The 21,183-nt window shown below is 37.2% G+C and overlaps 1 protein-coding gene across 4 annotated transcripts in view; it reads left to right on the top strand.

Moving 5' to 3' along the window:
* Nucleotides 1–20,062, top strand: part of KCTD3 (potassium channel tetramerization domain containing 3) — a 51,837-nt gene extending 31,775 nt beyond the window's left edge. For 2 of the 4 annotated variants that reach the window (XM_051820562.2, XM_051820566.2), the window contains 8 exons: nucleotides 5,535–5,622; nucleotides 5,734–5,850; nucleotides 7,812–7,982; nucleotides 11,247–11,402; nucleotides 14,003–14,099; nucleotides 17,202–17,386; nucleotides 17,465–17,603; nucleotides 18,435–20,062. In XM_051820562.2, the coding sequence (XP_051676522.1) occupies nucleotides 5,535–5,622; nucleotides 5,734–5,850; nucleotides 7,812–7,982; nucleotides 11,247–11,402; nucleotides 14,003–14,099; nucleotides 17,202–17,386; nucleotides 17,465–17,603; nucleotides 18,435–18,996 (1,515 nt within the window). In that variant the 3' untranslated portion in view covers nucleotides 18,997–20,062. The remainder of the gene's footprint in view (nucleotides 1–5,534; nucleotides 5,623–5,733; nucleotides 5,851–7,811; nucleotides 7,983–11,246; nucleotides 11,403–14,002; nucleotides 14,100–17,201; nucleotides 17,387–17,464; nucleotides 17,604–18,434) is intronic. The other 2 variants (XM_051820563.2, XM_051820567.2) reach the window with 1 other exon arrangement.
* The last annotated feature ends 1,121 nt before the right edge of the window (nucleotides 20,063–21,183 follow it).

The raw sequence follows: 21,183 nt of genomic DNA on the forward strand, positions 1-21,183 counted from the left end.
CTTGAGTGGAATCACAGTCTGTGTAATTTCGAAAAGATAGCCAGCTAAACACACACAAGTTCTTGTGAGGAATAGGAGGTAAGACTTAGACAATGTTAATACCTGATTCTGAAGAAAAGAGGAAAACTAAGAACAGTCAATGTAGAGTGACATCATCAGATTCATATTTTGGAAAGATAATAGTGGTGTCTACATGAAAAGTGGACTGGAGATTAGGGGAGTCTACTATAGCAGACTTCAACAAAAGAAACAGCTTCACCAAGAGAAAGATCATCCTATCTGCTGGTTTACTCCCCAAATGGCTATAATGGCTGGAGCTGAGCTGATCCGAAGCCAGAAGCTTCTTCCAGGTCTCCCACACAGGTGCAGGGGCCCAAGCACTTGGCCCTTCTTCCACTGCATTCCCAGGCCATAGCAGAGAGCTGGATTGGAAGTGGGACAGACAGGACTTGAACTGGTGCCCATGTGGGTGCCGGACTGCGGTTGGCAGCTTAACCAGCTATGCCACAGCGCCAGCCTCTCAAAGATGAGTTTGAGATTTATTTCAGAGACTTCCTAAAATGACAGGACTGGTATCTGATGTGGAGAATTAGATAAATATGTAGCTTTGGACTTTTGAGTTTTAACAATCAAGTGGCTGATGGTATTTTGGTTCGATAGAGAACATAGGAAGAGAAACAGATATGCTGGTGAGTAGGGTGAAGAATAATTAGTTTGATTAAAAATGTTGACGTTTGTGATTTTGGCATCCAAGTACAGGTTTGGGGATATAATTGAGAGAACTCCTTTGGAATTTAGAAAAGTAGAAATGTTTAGAAACAGAGACTTGTAATACAGTAGTTAGGTGATAATTTCAAAAAATGAGAATTGGTTAGAATTTTCAGTTGAGATTGTATTGAGAAGGAAAGAAAAGCCAAAGGTAAAGCTGTGGGGGAACATCAGTATTTCAGGGGCCAACGTAGAAAACCAAGAACCAGAAGGATACATGTGATATGATTGAGAAGGTCCATGGGTTTGGCATTAGGGCATCATTTGAAAATGTGTATTAATTAGATTGTGTTGGGAAACCTACATTATAGGAATTGATATCAGAACTAGAGACCACACATTCAGAGTTAGGTTCAGTACTAGGGACAGCAGCAAGAGATTTCTGACTTGTTTCAGGACTGGAGTTTTAATAAAAGCGATAAGAACGTATATAGATGGCAAGGTAACTGAAATTGTAAGATCAAGAAGTGATAGTAAGGAAGTGCTAGAGGCAAGTTAAAGAAAATCATGACTTAATGTGAAGCGAGAATTGCTGGCAAAAGTTAAGTAGTTGGGGCCAGACATTGCTTTTAAGGTTTTAGAGCTGCAGCAGTTTTCAGCGATGTAGTCAGTTTAAATCACCCGTTGAATTCACTTAAAGACGAAAGGAAGCTGCAAGGGACATCAGTATAAATGTTTAGATGCCAGGAGAATAATGGAGAATTGGATAAAAGTAAGCTGATCCAGGTGCCCAGAGCCTCAGCAGAGGTGATTGGCTGACCTGAGTGACAGCAGGGCAGAGTTATGATAGGTGACTATGCGGTGTGATGGACTTGGGCTGGCGGGAGTATTTTTGAGATCTTGAGTTTCTGAGACACAACAGAAATCATGAGAGGATAAAGGGATTATAATCTGGGAAAAATAGGTTTTATTTATAATGAAGATATTGAAGTCATGCTTATGAAAAACAAAATATTAGAGTGGCCTTTCACATAGGCATAGCAGAAGGCATCGTAGTGGTTGCCTATATAAAAATAATGGGCCAAGGAATGTGGGAAGGACTGGTCTAGATGTATCTAGTGTTCAGGTAGAGGAAGCTGATCATAAGGGGTCTTTTGCTGGTGACAGTTCTATAATGGAGGGTATGATTTGTAATAACTTGCCAAAGTTCTGCTCTTAGATGGGTTACTAGGTCAAGTCTGAGCTTTTAGCTGCTAGACAAATCCACTCTGCCTGTGCTATAAAAATGCTGAAGTCCATCTGGGCTCCTCAAGGCACATGCTTCATTATTACCTTCTTTTGAATTTTTATCTTACATATGAAAGTTAGGGTTTTCAAAGTGGATACTTTTAGTCTCATGCATAACCCAATACTTCTTCCTTGGTATATGCATGAATTGAAAACTGTATCTGACAAAGTAGATTTGCTACACATTTCAAGAAGACCTTGGGAAAATTGAGCATTCGTGTAGCAAACAAGCCTTATAGCCTAGCTAGATGAATTTCCTTGTAGTGTAGTGCAGAGAGGGTAAGTGATGTCTCAGCATCTGATCTGCAAATCTCAACAGACAGTGGTGACCAGAGGCTGCCTCTTATGACTTGTGGCACTGCTTCATTAGGTTCTGATTTGGCCCTTAGCAGCAGTTCTGTCCATAAATAACACAGACAAGACAACCCTTGTAAATCTGGACTCTGATTGTATTATCAAGATTGATGATGAGGTATACAAACCACTAAAGAGAGAATAAGCAAACGTGTGTATGTTTAAGCCAAAAAGCTGCTGTGAAATTTTTGTTGTATAGCAGTTTCTCAAGTCAGTTTCAGTGAAACACGAAAATTTCAGTGAAACACGAAAATTTTGCATCAGCATTGTGTCTGCTTTAGGTAAGAGAAAAAAGTTAAATGTTTCAGTTTCTTGTTTTTATTTAATCCTCCAGCGCACACCAAATTGTCTTCAAAAAAAAAAAGTAATGCGAAGGAATTAATTCATGTTGTCAAATAGGTAACCTAAGCTTAGTTTCTTAACTTGTAGGCATGACTTCCCAAACTGTTCAAGTTTAAATGCAGACTTACACTGGAAATCTAGATACTATGCATTTCATTCTCATGTAAAAGTTTGGGAAGTTAGTCCTGCTTCCTAAAGGGTTGGGGAATTCTCCCTGTTCTTTCTGAGGACTAGAGACACTCGGGCAGTGTTACTGTCTGAGTTACTGCCTAGCCTCCACGTCAACAGTAGAGTTTGAGGATGAAATACTGGCTCTAGCAGCAAGGATTCAGAATGAGTTTGTATGATCTGTTGGGCTGGCCTGGATAAGAATTGGAGAGGTTTTTTTATTTAACTTGTCTGCTTTTCTTTGTAAGGTACCTGTAGCAGGCTTTTTTATTTTGGTTTGGTAATGAGTTTATAACCCCCCCTCATGTAGGAATAAAGTGGACTTTGGAGTCTTTGTCCCACATTTTTTTTGGGGGGAAAAACTGTCCTTAGCATTTACAGGAAGATAGTGAAAGTAACTGACATGTAAAAATACTGTTCAAAATTAGAAAGCAGTACGTATTTGTTTAGCATGAATAGTAGCAGTTGAACCTGCTGCAAAAATCTGGAGATTTAGGTCTGCCTCCGCTTCCAAGAAGATGGGGGAAATTTTGCTCCGTTTTTGATGTGTGGTGGTGGTAGTAACTAAGGGAACCCATCCCTTAGAAACTGAAACAAAAGTATTCAAATTAGCAAAAATTTATGAATGAGTGTCAGAACTCAGATTGAGTTGCTGATCTAGGATTATTTATGTTTCTTGATGCAGATAGAAAACCACATGGGAGACTTTCACAGGAAAAGGCACACTTTTTACTGAAAGGGAGCTTGTAACATTCCCAAATTCATAAACTGCGCCTGGAAGCAAATGAGAAGTTCATCTTCACAAAACATTTTATCTTTTCCTTACAACTTGGAAATGATTGAACAATTAGAAAGCTATTACAGAGGGACCAGCGCCGTGGCTCACTTGGTTAATCCTCCACCTGCGGCGCCGGCATCCCATATGGGCGCCAGGTTCTAGTCCCAGGTGCTCCTCTTCCAGTCCAGCTCTCTGCTGTGGCCCGAGAGGGCAGTGGAGGATGGCTCAGTGTCTGGGCCCCTGCACCTGCATGGGAGACCAGGAGGAAGCACCTGGCTCCTGGCTTCGGATCCGCACAGCGCCGGCTGTAGCGGCCATCTGGGGAGTGAACCAACAGAAGGAAGACCTTTCTCTCTCTCTCTCTCACACTAACTCTGTCAGATAAAAAAAAAGAAAAGCTATTATAGAGTGAATTTCCAAAGTCATTAAAGAGGTAGAGTAAGGAGTAGACTGTAATGTAGGAATAGGAACAGTCAGAAAGAAGAAATTGAGGCTGGGGGCTCTGGTTCATGTCCCAGCTGCTCCACTTGCTATCCAGCTCTCTGCTAATGGCCTAGTAAAAGCAGTGGAAAATGGCCCAAATGCTTGGGCCGCTGCCAATCTTTTTTTAAAAAATATATTTCCATTTTATTGAAAAGGCAGAAACTCAGAAACAGACACATAGGCTGATAAATATTTTCCATCCACTGATTCAGTCCCCAAATGCCTGCAATAGCCAGGGCTGGGCCAGATAGAAGTCAAAAGCCTGGAACTCCAGCCAGCTCTCCCACATAGGGGGTGAAGACCCAATCATCTTGCTGCTTCCCAGGGTATGCATTAGCAGGAAGCTGGAATCAAAAGTGGAGCTGGGGACTCAAGAGACAGGCATCCCAAGAGGTATAATCAGAACTGCTGCAGCAAGCCGGCGCCGTGGCTCAATAGGCTAATCCTCCACCTTGCGGCGCCGGCACACCGGGTTCTAGTCCCGGTTGGGGCGCCGGATTCTGTCCCGGTTGCCCCTCTTCCAGGCCAGCTCTCTGCTATGGCCAGGGAGTGCAGTGGAGGATGGCCCAGGTGCTTGGGCCCTGCACCCCATGGGAGACCAGGAAAAGCACCTGGCTCCTGGCTCCTGCCATCGGATCAGCGCGGTGCGCCGGCTGCAGCGGCGGCCATTGGAGGGTGATCCAACGGCAAAGGAAGACCTTTCTCTCTCTGTCTCTCTCTCTCACTGTCCACTCTGCCTGTAAAAAAAAAAAAAAAAAAAAAAAAAAAAAAAAAAAGAACTGCTGCAGCGAACACCTTCCCTGTCCCAGTCCTCCCGCCCTCCTGCTGTGATGGTTCTAGAGTAGCAGTTGAAGCTTTCCCATAGTGCTGGAGGAATTAGGAGCGTGTACATGACCTGCTTAAGAGAAGTCATTATTTTCAGATTTTACCCAGCTTTTGTTTTAAATTAGAACGAATGTAAATACTTAGTCCACACTTGATGTGTTGTCGGGCATTCTCTTTCCCCTTCATCCGCCTCACTCACAGCTGGCTTTGTCAAGCTTCACCTCTCTGAACCCTTCTTTGGTCTTTGCTCTCTTTCCCCTCTGACATTGAGATAACAGTCCTTCTGCCCTCTCCCTAGAATGGGAATCTAGTGATCATGAACAGGAGAAGGAAAGCATCTGTCTAAATACAGAAAGCAAAGTACTCTTGTAGCAAATATCACTTGAAAAAATTTAAAAGGAGCTGCACTAACGGCTCTTCACGCTTCCCTGGGGCATGAATGTGCATGTATATGTGCGCCTATGCTCTAAAAGTTCATTTTCTAACTAAAACTCAATGTTGGTTGTTTATCAGAAGACTCAATTTTCTAGAAAATCGAGTGGAAAATAGAAATTATAAATGTTTCTAACATCTAATAATTTCACATCAGGTTCAAGATGTTGTTCCTATAACTAGCTATGACACTGCTGGGTCATTCCTTCTACTGGGATGTAATAATGGATCAATATATTACATAGGTAAGTTTCTAGCGACTTAATAAGCTCCTATTTGATAGGATTTTTAAATGAGAAAAAAATGTTTTAAAGTAGATTGTTTTAGTATGATTTACATCTTGGAAACTTTTTTAGATATGCAGAAGTTCCCTTTGCGGATGAAGGACAATGATCTTCTGGTGACGGAACTGTATCATGACCCCTCAAATGATGCTATCACTGCTCTCAGTGTTTACCTCACACCCAAAACAAGTTAGTGCTTCACGAGTTGTTACCGATTTTTGAAGTGTTTGAGAATGTGTTTATATACATTACTTTGTTAAGTGACTTGGTAAAACTAATCAGATCCTTTATTTTTAACTGCCTAGTGCCTAGGATTTCATCTCTATTAGTCTAAAATTTATCCTGCAGTCAAATATGACCAGTAAACAAGCATAATTTAGGTGGGAAATTAAAACTGCCTTCACTTAAAAATCAGGCTTTTAATTTTTTTTTTTTTACCAAGAAAAAGCAAAACTATTCTGTATTGGAAAATAAGCTTATTTCTCTGGAAATTTTTAAATTTGAGGAAAGGATATATGATTTGGAAGTTTAATATAAATTTCATTGCCTTTCAGAAGCCACTGCTATCAGGTTAACAGAATAGTTCTGTAAAGTGTTAAGAATTTTTGTATTCTAGAGTGAAAAATAAACAAATGGGAAACTTAAAATTTTTCTACAGTGAAAAGATTTCAAAGAAATACTGGTATCCATCCAGTAGTACTAACAGGTTTAAGTGTGTCACTTGTACAAAATCATTATTACACTGAATTTATTAGAGGAAATCATAATCTCTAGTATGAAAGAAAGTATATATAAATGCATTTGGTTTAAATTATACAAGATTTTATCTGTATTGCTCTAGGACAGGGGTTAGTAAACCATGAATTGCTGGCCAAGCCAGATTAACAGTTTTGTATAATGTCTTTGGCTGCTTTTATGCCACAGAGACAGTTGAGAGGTTGTGACAGATTATCATGCAAAGTTTAAAATATATGACCTCTGCTTCTTCATATAAAGTTTGCTGACCCCTGCTCTAGAGTGAGGCATGGATTTATTTTTGCAATTTAAAAATGTAGATTAAAAATGAGAAAGTTCTAGAAAGCAAAAGCACATCTTTTGTAGTGGCAAGAACACTTTACTCAGGTGATATGACGTGTTTTCCATGATTTTTTAAATGTGTGTGGAAGAGTAACCGAGAAAAAGGGATACACAGCTTCCATCCATTTGTTCGCTCCCCAGATGCCTGCAGTAGGGGTTGAAGCAAGCTGAAGTCAGGACCCAGGCACTCTGTCTAGGTTTTCCACATGGGTGGCAGGGACTCGAGCATTTGGGACATGATCTGCTGCTGCCTTCAGGCACTAGCAGTAAACTGGATTGGAAGCAGAATGGCTAGGACTTGAACCAGGCACTGTGATAGAAGATGCAGGCGTCCCAACCAGCATCTTAATCTGCTTCACCACAGTGCCTGCCCTGGAGACTTTCTGATCAAGTAGTAATAACTGGAAACGTGAAGGGTTTACAATGCTTTGTAAAAATACAGATTATTGAGCTTCATCCTATCTTTAAATTTGTGGTGGTGGTGGGGTCTTAAAAAATCCATAGCTGAACCTGATATGATTAGCTTTATGTAATTGAAGCATCATATTTAAGTATGATGTAAGCAATGTAATGTGTGTGTATATATGTCCATAGTTCAGTGTCTTGAAGCTGTTAAACAGTATTATACTTGATTATAATTTAGTATTTTGCAAAAGTAAAACAAACGGTCATTCTAATCTAGAAGTAATTCAGAATATTGCTTTAAGAATACTGTTGTTTAATGGTATTCTTGGTGTGGCATATTTATTAATTCCTTCACCATGCATTGAGTCCATACTATGTGAGGCAGTCTGTAGGGTGGATAAATTTGAGTGTGGGTCACATAGAAATAGACATGCAAATAAGTGCAGAATGGGCTTTGTAGAATTGTATCAGGAAGGAGGTGAGTAATGCTAACTCAGAACGAAGGTTAGAAAGGGGCTGACAAAGAAAATAACTTTTTGAGATGGCCAGAGAAATCTCAATATTTCTTTGTTCAGCTGGATTTGGGGCTGACAGAACATTTTATTATAGGAGAGCTTTTTTTTAATCCTTACCTAACATTTCACCTTTCAACTTTTGACCTTATGTAGGCGTCAGTGGTAACTGGATCGAGATTGCGTATGGTACGAGCTCTGGAGCAGTGCGAGTGATTGTCCAGCACCCAGAGACAGTTGGATCAGGTCCTCAGCTTTTTCAGACTTTCACAGTTCATCGAAGTCCTGTTACAAAAATCATGCTGTCAGAGAAGCATCTCGTATCAGGTAATGTGATTCTGTTAGTACTGGTAAGGGCTCCACCTTATATAAAACCTTGTCCTGTGTGCCATCTTTTATATTCCTGCAGATTTATAAAAGCAGTGTTTTATGTAAGAAAAATATTAAAAGAAATGGTAGAAAAGCTTAACTCAAGAAATCCTATGATTCTTTTTAAAGATACAGTTTTTCCCAGTTTTAATATACATTAGTTTATTGGATCTTTTATTATCATTTTGTTCTTATGGCTTACCTTATTTATTTTTCATAAACCTGTTAAAGATTTAGAGAAATTTTCCAATGTTGAATTTTAATGTAAATCTTGTTGATTATCTTAAGATGTAATACTAAAGCTATAGGTTTATATATGTGTTTTGATATTTGATTATCTTGTAGACATTCTACTAATTAGAATTTTCATATTTGAAGAAAATAATATTTTTGTAGATTTCTAGTTCCTTATAGTCATAAAAAGTATTTTTAAATTTAGATAGCTAAAAGATAGTAGTTTTCAAGTTTGTTCTGATAAGGTAAAATTCATTGCATATGATAGATGCTTTTTCAAAGGCTTTGCAATAATTGAATTGTGAGGCAGGTTTATCAGTAGAGCTTGCTTTTTTGAAGAGTCTTACATTAACTCTTGTAGAACATGTGCTGCCCAGCTTAAGGTTTTTATAAAGATTTTCCTATCTTAGTTTTATTTACATGAAGACTGTCTAAAAGGTATGCGTCTTTAACTGTTAGTCTGATTAAACACCAAGTGAGGCTGAAATATCTTATTCAAGGGGGAATGATTATATTTTCATTGAACATCTAGTTGTTTGGGATATAATCACAGTTATGTTTTCCTGAAAAAATTTCTTGAGTCTTTCATATATGAGATTGTCCGAGAGCTCTTTCTTAGACTCTGAGGTGTTGTGACTCCAAGATTTTTCCTTCTGCTTGTGCCCTTCCAGAAAGTTCCAAACTTGTACATCTAGTGTACCTGGCCACACTAGAATTTTTGATGGCTGAAGAACCCCCTCAGTGCACAGTATCATTTACTCATGCTGAGTATCTGAGTCAGCCTTGATTCTCCCCTTCCCTCCCCTCCCTCGTGTATATAATCTGTCAGTCTTTTAGGCCTTGCTAGAGTCTATGTCACAAATGTGATCACTTCTCATTGCTGCCTCCCCAATAAGAGGGTACTTCAGAAGGTCACGATATGATGAAAAACATACATAGATTTCAGTTTTTTAACACCAAAACCAGTGCGTTCTTGTACTGCAGTCTTCATCATTTCTCTTCTAAATTACTATAGTAGTCTTGCAACCCATTTTTTAATTTTGCCTTTAAATGGTACGTGTTCTGCAGAGCATTCCAAAGTATCTTTTAGTAATACAAACCATATGATTCCCACTTTGCATAGTATTTAGAATAAAATTTTACCATAGTCTCTGATTCTTCCTGTTATGGATCCCACCTTTGAAATCTTTTCCCAACTCCCTACACCACTTGTTGCTCATGACACTTTAACCTACTGGCTTTTCTTTCGTAAAAATCTCTCAGAACTTTTGCTCTTATTCTTTTCATTGTTTAGCCACTTGGCTAACCCTCTATCCAATAGTTGTTTCCTCTGACACCCTCTCTATTTGATTTCTTCATTGACTCCTCACTTGATCATTTATGTGTTTGCTTACTTATCATCTATCAATCACTTTGTTCTAGATAAGATCTCCCACCCCACTCTCTCTTCTCAATATTTAGCATAGTTCTTGGCACATAAAAGATACTGAGTAAATGTTGTATAAAGTAAAGCATTTTGATCCTATAGGCAAACACTATTTTGCAGAAGTGACAGTGTTAAAGGTTTCAATACTAATTACTATTATTTTGATGATAATAATGTTATTGTAGGATGTGATGCCAAGGAACATTTGTATTAACATCAGATAGTCCATGTAGGTTTGAAGTTTTTCAGTTTGCCAAGAAAAAGATCCAGTGTAACCAAAAATCTGAAGTATTATCTATTCTCAGTTATATAATTCTGCCACCTGGTGGATATCAACATATATGAACATATAATGACATTTTTCCTATAGTGTTTATTTTAAACCTTAAATAAAAACTTTAGATAACTAATGTAAACAAAACTGCCCAACTGAATCAACCAAAGTACCTAAATTATTTTTCTGTATTTTAGTAAGCTTACCATAAAACAGAGATTCCATTTCTAACAGAGTATGTGTTCAGAAAGAAACCAGGAGTTTGGGATGTATACCTACTTACTGCTGTTCCCAGTAAAACATAAAACTACTTGGAGTATGTTTCTTAAATACAGACTTATTTTATATAAAAATAATGCTCAGCTTTACTGCATAATCTGGATTTTCCTTAAAGTAACTATAAGATATTTCACTAATGTCATTTATGTCGATAATTATTCAATTACTTTGGATGTAGGTTGTTTAATAATTGATTTACATAAGCTGAAAGAATTTCGGTGGTTGGTTAAAAAAGAAAAAACCCAAAACTGATTAACTTTTTTTTTTCCCCATTTAAAAAATATTTTTCTGCTGGTTGATTCCCCAGATGGCCATAACAGCTGGAGTGCGGCTGAGCCAGGCCAAAGCCAAGAACCCCAAATTCCAGCCAGATCTCCCACAATGGTGGCAGAGAGGTCCAACTACTTGGGCCATTTTTCACTGCTTTTCCAGGCCCAACAGCAGAGAGCTGGGTCAGAAGCAGAGCAGCTGGAATTTAAATCAGTTCTCTGATACGGGATACTGTCATCACAGGTGATGGCTTATCCCACTGTACCAAATACTGGCCCCCAGACTTAATTTCAACATCTTCTTAGTCTTTTTATAAAAAAACAAACAAACAAAAACCCTGCTGTAAGTTTAAATCCTGCTATTTTTATAAGGATCCATAGATTTACTTATGTACCTTGTATTTCCAACCAGACATACTTTATTCAGCTTATGGTTATTCAGCTTATGGTTTTGGTCCCATTTTTGTTACAGAGGCACAAATAATGTACTACAGGTTGAACATCCCTAAACCAAAAATAAAATAAATCCCAAAGTTCCAGACTTTGGGAATCAAGAATGCTCAACCAATAAAGGCTGTGGAAAAACCCCAGGATCTGAAGCACTTCCACTGCCAAATGGAACAACCTGTATGATGTGTTAATGTACCTCATGGTGAAAACAGCTCGACTGTGTTTATGAAAGTGATTTTGATTGTGCCTTTATTGTCTAACAGCTCTCTCGTGTTCTCTGTCTCCCATAGTCTGTGCAGATAATAACCATGTCCGGACATGGACAGTTACACGATTCAGAGGAATGATCTCTACTCAGCCAGGTTCTACTCCCTTAGCATCATTCAAAATATTGTCTCTGGAGGAGACAGAAAGCCATGGTAGCTACTCTTCTGGAAATGACATAGGTAGGTTAGATTAATTTGGGGCAGTTAAAATGTAAAGTGATTTTTAAACAAATTTTTAATTTTGAAATTCATAACTTTCTGGAAAAGTATTATGGTACTTTTTATTGTTTAATATGAACAATATTCATCTTATTGGTGTTTGTTTAAATAATGTCCTCTCCATTATTTTCTCCACTTTTGTTCATAACTGCACATTTGAAACCTGAAAATATTTTTCTTTTGCTGATAATTAACTGAAAATAAAAGTTGAAGCTAGAAGAAAGAGCTTATTTTCTGATTTCAGCAAAAGGTACATAAAGTTAGTTTGTATGGCATCCATACATGTGCAGTCATCAAGAGATTATTTCCATTACCCCAGAGCCCATTTGAAAGAATCTCTGCTATATATGTAGTTGTATCTCACTATCTTTACAATCAATCTATAGGACTTGGTTTGTTAATATACCTTTCTGTTCATCTGTATAAGCAGAAGTTATAGCATGAAGTACATTAGAAATAATTGTCATGAAAATACTGAACTTATATTCATCTAGAATTCACCCATAGTAAAGATTTCAAGATAATTATGTTTAAAAACTGTAAGCTACATTTAGGAAAAAAAAGTGTTTGATGATTTTATGCATGATGCTAGGAATTGCCACTTTGTGTTTTTATTTATTCATCAAGTACTCATTGAGTACTTTAGCTCCAACATTAATATTAACTTACAGTGTAGTCAGTAGGGGAAATAAAAAGAAAACAATTGTTTTGCACACTATGCTCAAGGACATAGGGCAGAAAAGCACCCAAGAGATAGCACTAAGATCTATGCTAACCTTCTTCACAACTATGGGGGGTTATATTATCCCAACTTAGTATTTTTAATTAATTTTATTTATTTGAGAGAGAGAATGATCTCCCATCCACCTGAGCCATCAGCCCTGCTTCCCCCCAAGGGTATACTTCAACAGGAAGCGGGAATTGGGACAACAGCAAAGCTGGGACTCAAACCAGGCACTCCAATATCAGGGCCCATCCTCCCAGGCCTCACTTAACAGTGATGGAAACCGACGTTAAGACAGAACACTTCTGAAGTCCTAGTTTATGAGCTCTCATGTAGAGGATGGTGGATATGGATGATTTTAGAAAGGATAGAGACCAAGAGAACCTAACAAGTTTGGAGAATGTCAAGAAGCTCACTGCCTGCTGCATTACAGGGTATGTGGATAAGAATATCTGGACATGAGTCTAGGTGGATAGGCAAGGACAAGGTCACGGAGCGTCTCAAACTAAGGAATTTAGATTCCATCTTGTTAAGTAATGAGTTTCTAAGGAAATTTGAAAGTGATACTGGATTTACATTATATACATTTCATTCTCGAATGTGCAAAAAGACAGCAAGCAATGAAACAAACAAAAAAACCAGGAAGAAGCAATTAATTATCTAGTAAGGAGGAATCATTCAGTAAGACATGGGACAGAAGAGAAGCCTGGAGTCTTTGGAAATGGAGTTATGATGTTATTAACTGAAATATAGAAAGAGGGACTTTCTCAAAAGAAGAGGAAATCAGACTTGTAGATTTACAGTGAATGGGCCTATGGACAACATTCTTTGGTGTGAAGGTTGTACCTTTTGAGGAAGTCATGTTTACAAGTTATCAGCATATAAGAAACAGGGATTTGTACTGGGAAAGCATATATAATGTGAACACAAATGTTTAGAAAGAGGCCTTTAAATTGTGAGATTCAGTCAAAGAAGGCAGGAAGATTTTTTCTTTCCTCTTTATAGTACTGTTTTTAAAGAATCTCCTAAGGAATAGACCTCAGTGAAACTGGAGAGTTCAGGTTCAGGAGGGTAGTATGGGTATAATCTAGATCACAATGAAATATTCCACATGGAAGGTGAGCATGAAAGGAAGTAGTGGTGGAGATACTTGGAAGATAAAGAAATTATTTGATTTATTAAGCAGGTGTGATTCATTAAGATGAACATCATCATCTTATGAACAGTAAATGGAATTATTTTAGGTAAAGAATATAAGAAAGAATTACTAAAATGTGTGCTATAAGTTTTGCATGATAATACTTTTTCTTTACATTGTTGTTTGCAATCTTTCTAAAATATAATAGACTATTTGCATGCCTTCCCAAGTACACTAAAGAGAAAATAATGCAATCTTTGAAAACGTTGCAAGGTATAACTCAGTCTCAAAATGTCTTTGGACATCTGATTCTTATTTTTATAACCAGTTACCCTATAAGAAATCTTAAAAATTTGCATCTGTTAATCTAGTTAATGAAAGCTTATGATTGTATTTTAAAACTGGTGGCTGTTCAAAAAAGTAATACATTCCTTTTTTTTTGGAGTTAGAAGAATCCAGGCAGTCCTCCCAACTAGCAGATGTTTCAGTGCACATTCATGTAGTACTGTTACTGTACAGCCTTGGGCAAATTACAGCCCTAGTGCAGAAAACGTCTAACAGCTCTTGTACCATTGGATTTTATAACTGATTTTTATTTGGAATGTAGTGCCATATTAGACATGAGAAAATTTTTTATTGCTTTCTATGTATAACAAATTTTAATTAGCTGCTTTTGAAATTTTCTGTTTGCTGACCTAGGTCCCTTTGGAGAGAGAGATGATCAACAGGTGTTTATCCAGAAAGTTGTTCCCATCACCAACAAGCTATTTGTGAGACTCTCATCGACTGGGAAAAGGTACTTATGTTCTGAAATCACTTACTGTCCTATAAAACACATGGCAATTCGTGGTGGCTACAGTGATATCAAAAGGCAAACAACCTATTGAGAAGTCCATTCTCATCTGATTGTTTTAACCTAAGATATACATACTGCTTATTCTCTAGCATCTATTTAAGACTCTTAACAATGCTGTGGACAGTTAGGAAGGACTAGGGATAAATATTTCCCAACCCTCCCATACAAATCTGTATGGTATACACATCTCTCAAGTAAGACATATTACAGATTTTCTGACACTTAGTATTACCTCTTGAAATAAAAACCATGAAACAACTACAAGCTGATAAATAGTAACTACAGTTTGCATAATCTTCACGTCATACAGTAAAATACCCATGTTTAATTTCATAATACCTCTTTGATGAACTTTAATATGGAGATAAATTCTCTTTGACAGTAAGGAGCTCTGTCTTCATACATTCTCTTCAGTACTCAGTGTGAATGCCCCCTCCGCCATCTTCCAGTATATGGCACTGCAGTATGCCTCCGCTTTTGTTCAGTTACATGAAGAGCATAGTGAAGCTGATGACAGACTGAGGAACTAAATTCTAATTTTGGTACTTGTATGTAAATTAAACTTAAGTTCCTTGTTTCCTGTGTTCTAGTTACCTTGTAAAATGAGATTTAATTGTTTTGGCAGGATGTCATAGGATAAAATGAGTTAAAAATATAACAAAACTTCTTGCATAGTCTGTCACTACACTAGAAGTTCAGTAGCAGTTGATTTTGTCTTCCTTTTGCACTGAATGAAATTTAGAATTTATATCCTTAACCAGATTGTTTTTAAAGGGAAGAAATGGTAAAGCCTCAAAGTTGCATTGATGTCAAATAAGTGAAAAGTAAAATTCTTGCAATCATTGAAAAGATTACTGATTTTCACTTCAATGTTAGTGATGCTATTGGTGTTTCTAAGATTGCTCAGGTATCTTTTCTTCAACATGACTCATGAGTTAATATTTTAGTGAACAAACCCTTTGAAATTCTCTTTTCATCAGAATTCACTGCATATAGTCATTAGCAACTATTAAATGAATTATTGACTTTATAGTATACTGAAGTTTGACGTTTTTTAAAAGAAATTATATTAGGAGCCTATAATGAAGACACCAAATAGTTAATCTCAAGAAATGCTATAAATTTCTATGATTTCATGGACTTTTCATAGTGAAAAAGCTGCTGAATGTTCATTAAAACTGGTCTTGTCACATCCTTTATCATCTCTCACCATTGTTCAATTCTAATATTTCAAACAAGAGCAGTATGTTATAATTTCTGTATTTATGATTCTAGAACAAAAGCTGTAGATATAAAAATAACAAGCAGAAATTACTTAATAGAATTCAGTAGAAAATCAGTCTTTAATGAATCTGTTTTGAATTAAAGTTTTTGGTTTACAGACAGTTCAGGCTTTTAATAGTAAGAAATGAAATTATTGAAAATGAGCTAGAAAAAAAATTGTACAGGAAAGAGAATTCTAAGGCTTCCATTCCAACATGGGGGAAAAAGAGTAAAATCAGATTCTTTCATGTACATATAAATGTTGATTTGTTTTAAACTGGAAATATAGGTGTTTCTTAGAACCATCATAAGTCAATTTATAAATATTAAAATTAAATGTAATTCACTACATGAAACATACAGAAAAATTATCTTAATAGTGCAGGAAATTTGACAAATTCAATACTCACGATTTTAAAAAATCCTAGTAATAATCATTTAAAACCTTATATGCAATATGAAATACTAAGTTTTTCCCTTGAGATCAGCAATAAGCCTAGGATACCTTATGACTCAGCCATGGAGCTTCAAACAGTTCATGGAGAGGTGTGCATTGTCACTCAGCAGGTAAAGCCACCACTTGGGACGCCCTCATGCTGTATCTGAGTTCCTGCTTCAAGTTATGGCTACTGCAATGCTCTGATCCAGCTTCCTGTTAATGTGCCTGGGAGGCAGATGATAACCCAAGTATTTGGGTTCCTGCCACCATGCAGGGGGACCTGGATGGAGTTCCTGGCTCCTGTCTTCAGCTTGGTCCAGCCCAGGTGTTGTGGGCATTTTATCTCTTTCAAATAAATACATTTTTTAAGTTAAAATTTACAAAAAAAGAGTTAGAGGTCTACCCTCTGCCAGTTTATTTCCCAAATGGCCACGATAGCCAGGGCTGCACCAGGCTGAAGGTAGAACGCTGGAACTCCATCCTGGTCTCCCATGGGAGTGGCTGGGAACCAACCGCTTGGTCCTCCTGCTGTTTTCCCACACGCATTAGCGGGGAGCAGATCTGAAGTGAAATAGGGCCCCTGTGGGATGCCAGCATCACAGGCAGCTGCTTTGCTGCTCAACAGCAGTCACACGGCTGGGCTTCATTTTCTATTCCTATGATGTTTCTCACATTTAGGTGGACTATATTTTCTCTTCCTCCATTTTTCTAACTGCATTTGCCTGTTAACTTTTTTTCTTAGTTTAAGTCCCCTCAACTGGGATAAATAATTCAGTCAAGTACAGTTCATTCACTGCTTATGACTTTGGGAAAGTGATTTACTGACATCCACTGATCTCCCCGTTCATCAGTATAGATAATTGTCCTTTCATCTTTTATGATAATAAGTGAAACAGTTAAAAATGCTCTGAAAACCTTGTCTGTTAATACAGTGGAAGATGCAGTTTCTTCATAGAGCTCTATACTTTTTCTGGTTTTAGATTTTTAAAATTTACATGTAAATTTTCATTGATTTTTTTCAGGATCTAATATGATGTCTGTGCTCTCTTCAGTTTCTTAGCTTCCTTTTAAAGAATTGTTCATGCCCATCAAGGGTTGTTCTGCTTTTAAGGTTAACTTCAACTGTTTGCCTGTATTTGAATTATTTATTTATTTACTTATTTTTTTGAATTACTGTTTTTTGGACTCCAGAAATCCACCCGATTTTGTCCTTAGCTTGCCTTGACTCCTTTAAGTCTGTTTTAGTTGAGGATTCAGCTATAATTTTGTAAGAAATTAATGTCTGATTTGTAAAGTGGTATCTGTTCCCTTGGTTTCTAACTATGCAGTATCTTTTGCAGAATATGTGAGATCCAAGCTGTTGACTGTACTACAATATCCGCATTTACAGTGAGAGAATGTGAAGGATCCAGTAGGATGGGCTCAAGGCCACGGCGCTACTTGTTCACAGGCCATACAAATGGCAGCATTCAGATGTGGGATCTGACCACTGCTATGGATATGGTTAGCAAAAGTGAAGATAAGGGTACGTTCCTTTATGGGATGACCTTGGGCAGGGTAAGCTGTTGAAGTAAGTCATTAAATGAGTGTATGTTTTCCTAAGATGTAGGTGGTCCAACTGAAGAAGAGCTACTCAAATTACTGGACCAGTGTGATCTCAGCACTTCTCGCTGTGCTACTCCTAACATCAGTCCAGCAACTTCTGTGGTTCAGCATAGCCGCCTCCGAGAATCAAATTCTAGGTAGGTTAAAGGGTTGGGTATTACATAAGTTGAATCAGTTGCTTTTAGGAAAATTAACTGAAATGATAGATGATCCAAAAAGCCATATTTTTCAAAGACTTTTTTTTTTAACTCAGGCTTTATATTGACATTCAATTGCATCTTTAAAATTTGACTCAAATTTCTCATCTGTATGCCTGTCAGGTTCTTTTTATAGAAAAATATTTCTTTTAATTTTTGTAAATTGCTGCCAACTTGAATGCCTATTTGACACAGAATTCAAGGAAAACTAGGAAAATACATGACAGCTTAGGTGGTATGTGCTCCTGTTGACTCAGACAATATTAAAGTGATTGCTTTATCAGGGCTAGTCTTATATTTAGATATTAAGTACTTTTACCACAGTGATTTAGCACATTTTTTTTTAATTATGTTGACAAAAAAAAATCTTAAATCTAAGGAACCAGAAGTAAAATACTGATTTATATTCATTTCCTGTTTTAAATATTTTCCCTGCCTCAGCTCTTCATGTGTGAATATATGAACAGTATTAAATATGAGGTCTTCAAAAAGTTTATAGAAATGTATAATATGAAAAGTATAGATGAATTTCAAAAATTCTTATACCAAAATTATCTTTCAGTTCTATTTTCCATTAACCTTTAAAGTGTACTTATGTGTGTATATACATATATACACACAAAATACACAGTACTTGATAAGCATAATTTTATAGAGAAATATGGATTTAAAACACTTTTTATGTTTATATTGGTAGTATGATTAATGATCCATGCTCCTGAAAAATTGCAGCATGAAATCTTAACTGTAATTTTAAAAACTGTATTTCAGTCTTCAGCTTCAGCACCATGAAACCATCCATGAAGCAGCTACTTATGGTTCCATGAGGCCTTACAGAGAGAGTCCTTTGTTAGCAAGGGCAAGAAGGACTGAGAGCTTTCACAGTTATAGAGACTTCCAGACTATTAATTTGAACAGAAATATAGAAAGAGCTGTCCCTGAAAATGGTAACTTGGGCCCGATACAGGCTGAAGTGAAGGGGGCACCAGGGGAATGCAATGTAGCTGAGAGAAAGTCTCCTGGAACAGAAATTAAAAGTTGGAGAGAATCGGATAGTGGATTGGAAGCACCTAAAATAGCTGAAGGGTTTTCAGAACCCAAGAAAAGGTCATCAGAAGATGAAAATGAGAACAAAGTGGAGTTAAGGAAGAAAGGAGGATTTGAAGGGGGAGGATTCCTTGGGAAAAAGAAAGTTCCCCATCTGGCATCGTCACCAAGCACTTCTGATGGAGGAACAGACTCACCAGGTACTGCGTCCCCATCTCCCACAAAGACCACTCCCTCTCCTCGGCATAAAAAAAGTGACTCTTCAGGTCAGGAATACAGCTTGTGAAACTCTCCAAAGGAATTCTTTTGCAGAATTTACATGGAAGTTGTAACTACCCTGGATTTCAGTACATTAATTTTTACACTAAAACTTCACAACATTGGACTTCATTTAGTATCTTTTTAACAGAATTCCCTGGAATAAAGAGATAGAATAACCATGTCTCTTTTAAAGTTTTGGAAATGTTTTTTGGCTTTAGTTTTACATTTAACCGATCATTTGTAAAACAGGAGTCCATTTAGCATTTAACTGTTCTTTGTTGGTTTTGGAAACAGGACCATGTCTTGATAGGATGATGCCCACATAGATGAGTGTCACCTTGGGGCATGAGAACCAACAGACTGCATTCCTGTCCTTGGTTATGCCTGAGACTTGTCTTGCAATGTTATCTTAAGTGAATCACAAAGTTGTCTTTTGGAACATGGCCTCTCTACCCTTACTGTGATTGAAAAGTGTTTACCAGATATTTGATGAGGTGCTATGTGTGTGAAAAAATAAAATCATGTAATTCAAAAACACTATAGACACTGAATACCAGACTCCACTGTATAGTTAGTCCTTTAGGATGATTTTATTTAACTGTGGGTCATTTTCTGATTATTGTTGTTGGGAGTTCTTAAATCTTAGCAAGCATTACCAATATTAGATGTCAAAAGTTTAAATAAACTTGAAAGAAAGTTGGAGCAATTTGTGTGTTTGAAGAGGTGAAATAAAAATAATGATCAAGGGCAAAGCTTTGTGTGCTTAGAAGGAAAAACTGGACCATTACTGATCAGCTGTGTTTTGGAAGCTACCATGTGTACTTTTTTCAGTGTTAATAATCAAGATAATGGTGACCATTTTGTTGCATTCATGGATTTTTTGGTTAAAGGTTTTGGCTGCTGTAAAAAGTGTTATTTTGATTTTTAAGAGCAGAAGAATTTTTTATACTTTTCCCATTTAATTTTCAAGTTTCTGCAAATAATATTGTAAATTTAAAGCATTAAGCATTTATTGGTGAATAATGTATATAGTCCCATTCCAAGAAATATGAGTGAGTGAAGTTGAAATAAATTCTTTGAAGTTTACTGTATTGCTAGTGGTTTCTGACAGTTTTATTATATTTATTTACCAATTAAGCCAAATAAAAATGATTCAGACAACATGTTTTCAGTTACCTTGTTTAAAGTTCACCTCCTACAGGCACAGGTATTTGGTGCAGTGGTTGGGGCACCTGCATCTCTTATCAGAGTGCCTGGGCTTGAGTTCCAGCTCTGCTTCCAATTCTAGCTTCTGCTAATGTGCCGAAGCTTCCCCCATAATATGCATTGAGCTCCAGGCTCCTAGCTTCCTCTATTGCAGCAGTGAACCAACTGGTAGAAGGTCTGTATTTCTCTCTGCCTTTCAAATAAGTAAAGTTTACCTATATAGGTTTATTTCTTTGCTCCCTCCCCATGCCAGGAGAAAGAAGGGCAGGGAGAACTTGATATGTATGAAAACTAAAGCTAAATCATCAATGAAAGAAATTCTTAGGCTAAACAATATCAAAATCACTAAGAATTTGAATTATCCTTTTTATATCCCTCCTCATTATTATAGTTAAATGCAAGTTGGGTGGGCAAGAAAATTAAAGGAAAAAATGGGGTATTTACCCACAATAAAATACCATTAAACAGATTCTGATGGGCCTATTGAGGCACAGTGGGCTAAGCCACTGCCTGTGATGCTAGCACGCCATATGGGCACTGGTTGGAATCGAATGCTCCACTTCTGATCCAGCTCCCTGCTAATGCACCTGAGAAGGCAGCACAAGATGGTCCAATTACTTGGACCACTCACCCATGTGGAAGACTAGGTGGAATTCCTGTTTCCTGGTTTCAGCCCTTGCTATTGTGGCCATTTGGCAAGTGAACCAGCAAATGGAAGATATCTGTCTCTCCTTCTCTGCAACTCTTTCAAATAAATTTTAAAAAATATAATTGTAGAGTAAAATCCCATAAAAAGGCAACTGCCTATATGACACCATCTGTTGTACCACAAGTCAAATCTTGTTTCCTTCACCTGGGAGTTTGAACATTGTTAGAGCAGAGGCTTGAGTCTACTCTGGCACTTAATTATGTAACCTAAAGAAGAGTGTTCTACACCATGGCTAAATTTTTTATACCTCCCTCAAGCTGATTGTGACAAAGGAAGGACAAAAAAACAAAATTATTA

The sequence above is a fragment of the Oryctolagus cuniculus genome, chromosome 13, assembly GCF_964237555.1.
Source record: "Oryctolagus cuniculus chromosome 13, mOryCun1.1, whole genome shotgun sequence".
Classification (NCBI taxonomy): Eukaryota; Metazoa; Chordata; class Mammalia; order Lagomorpha; family Leporidae; genus Oryctolagus; species Oryctolagus cuniculus.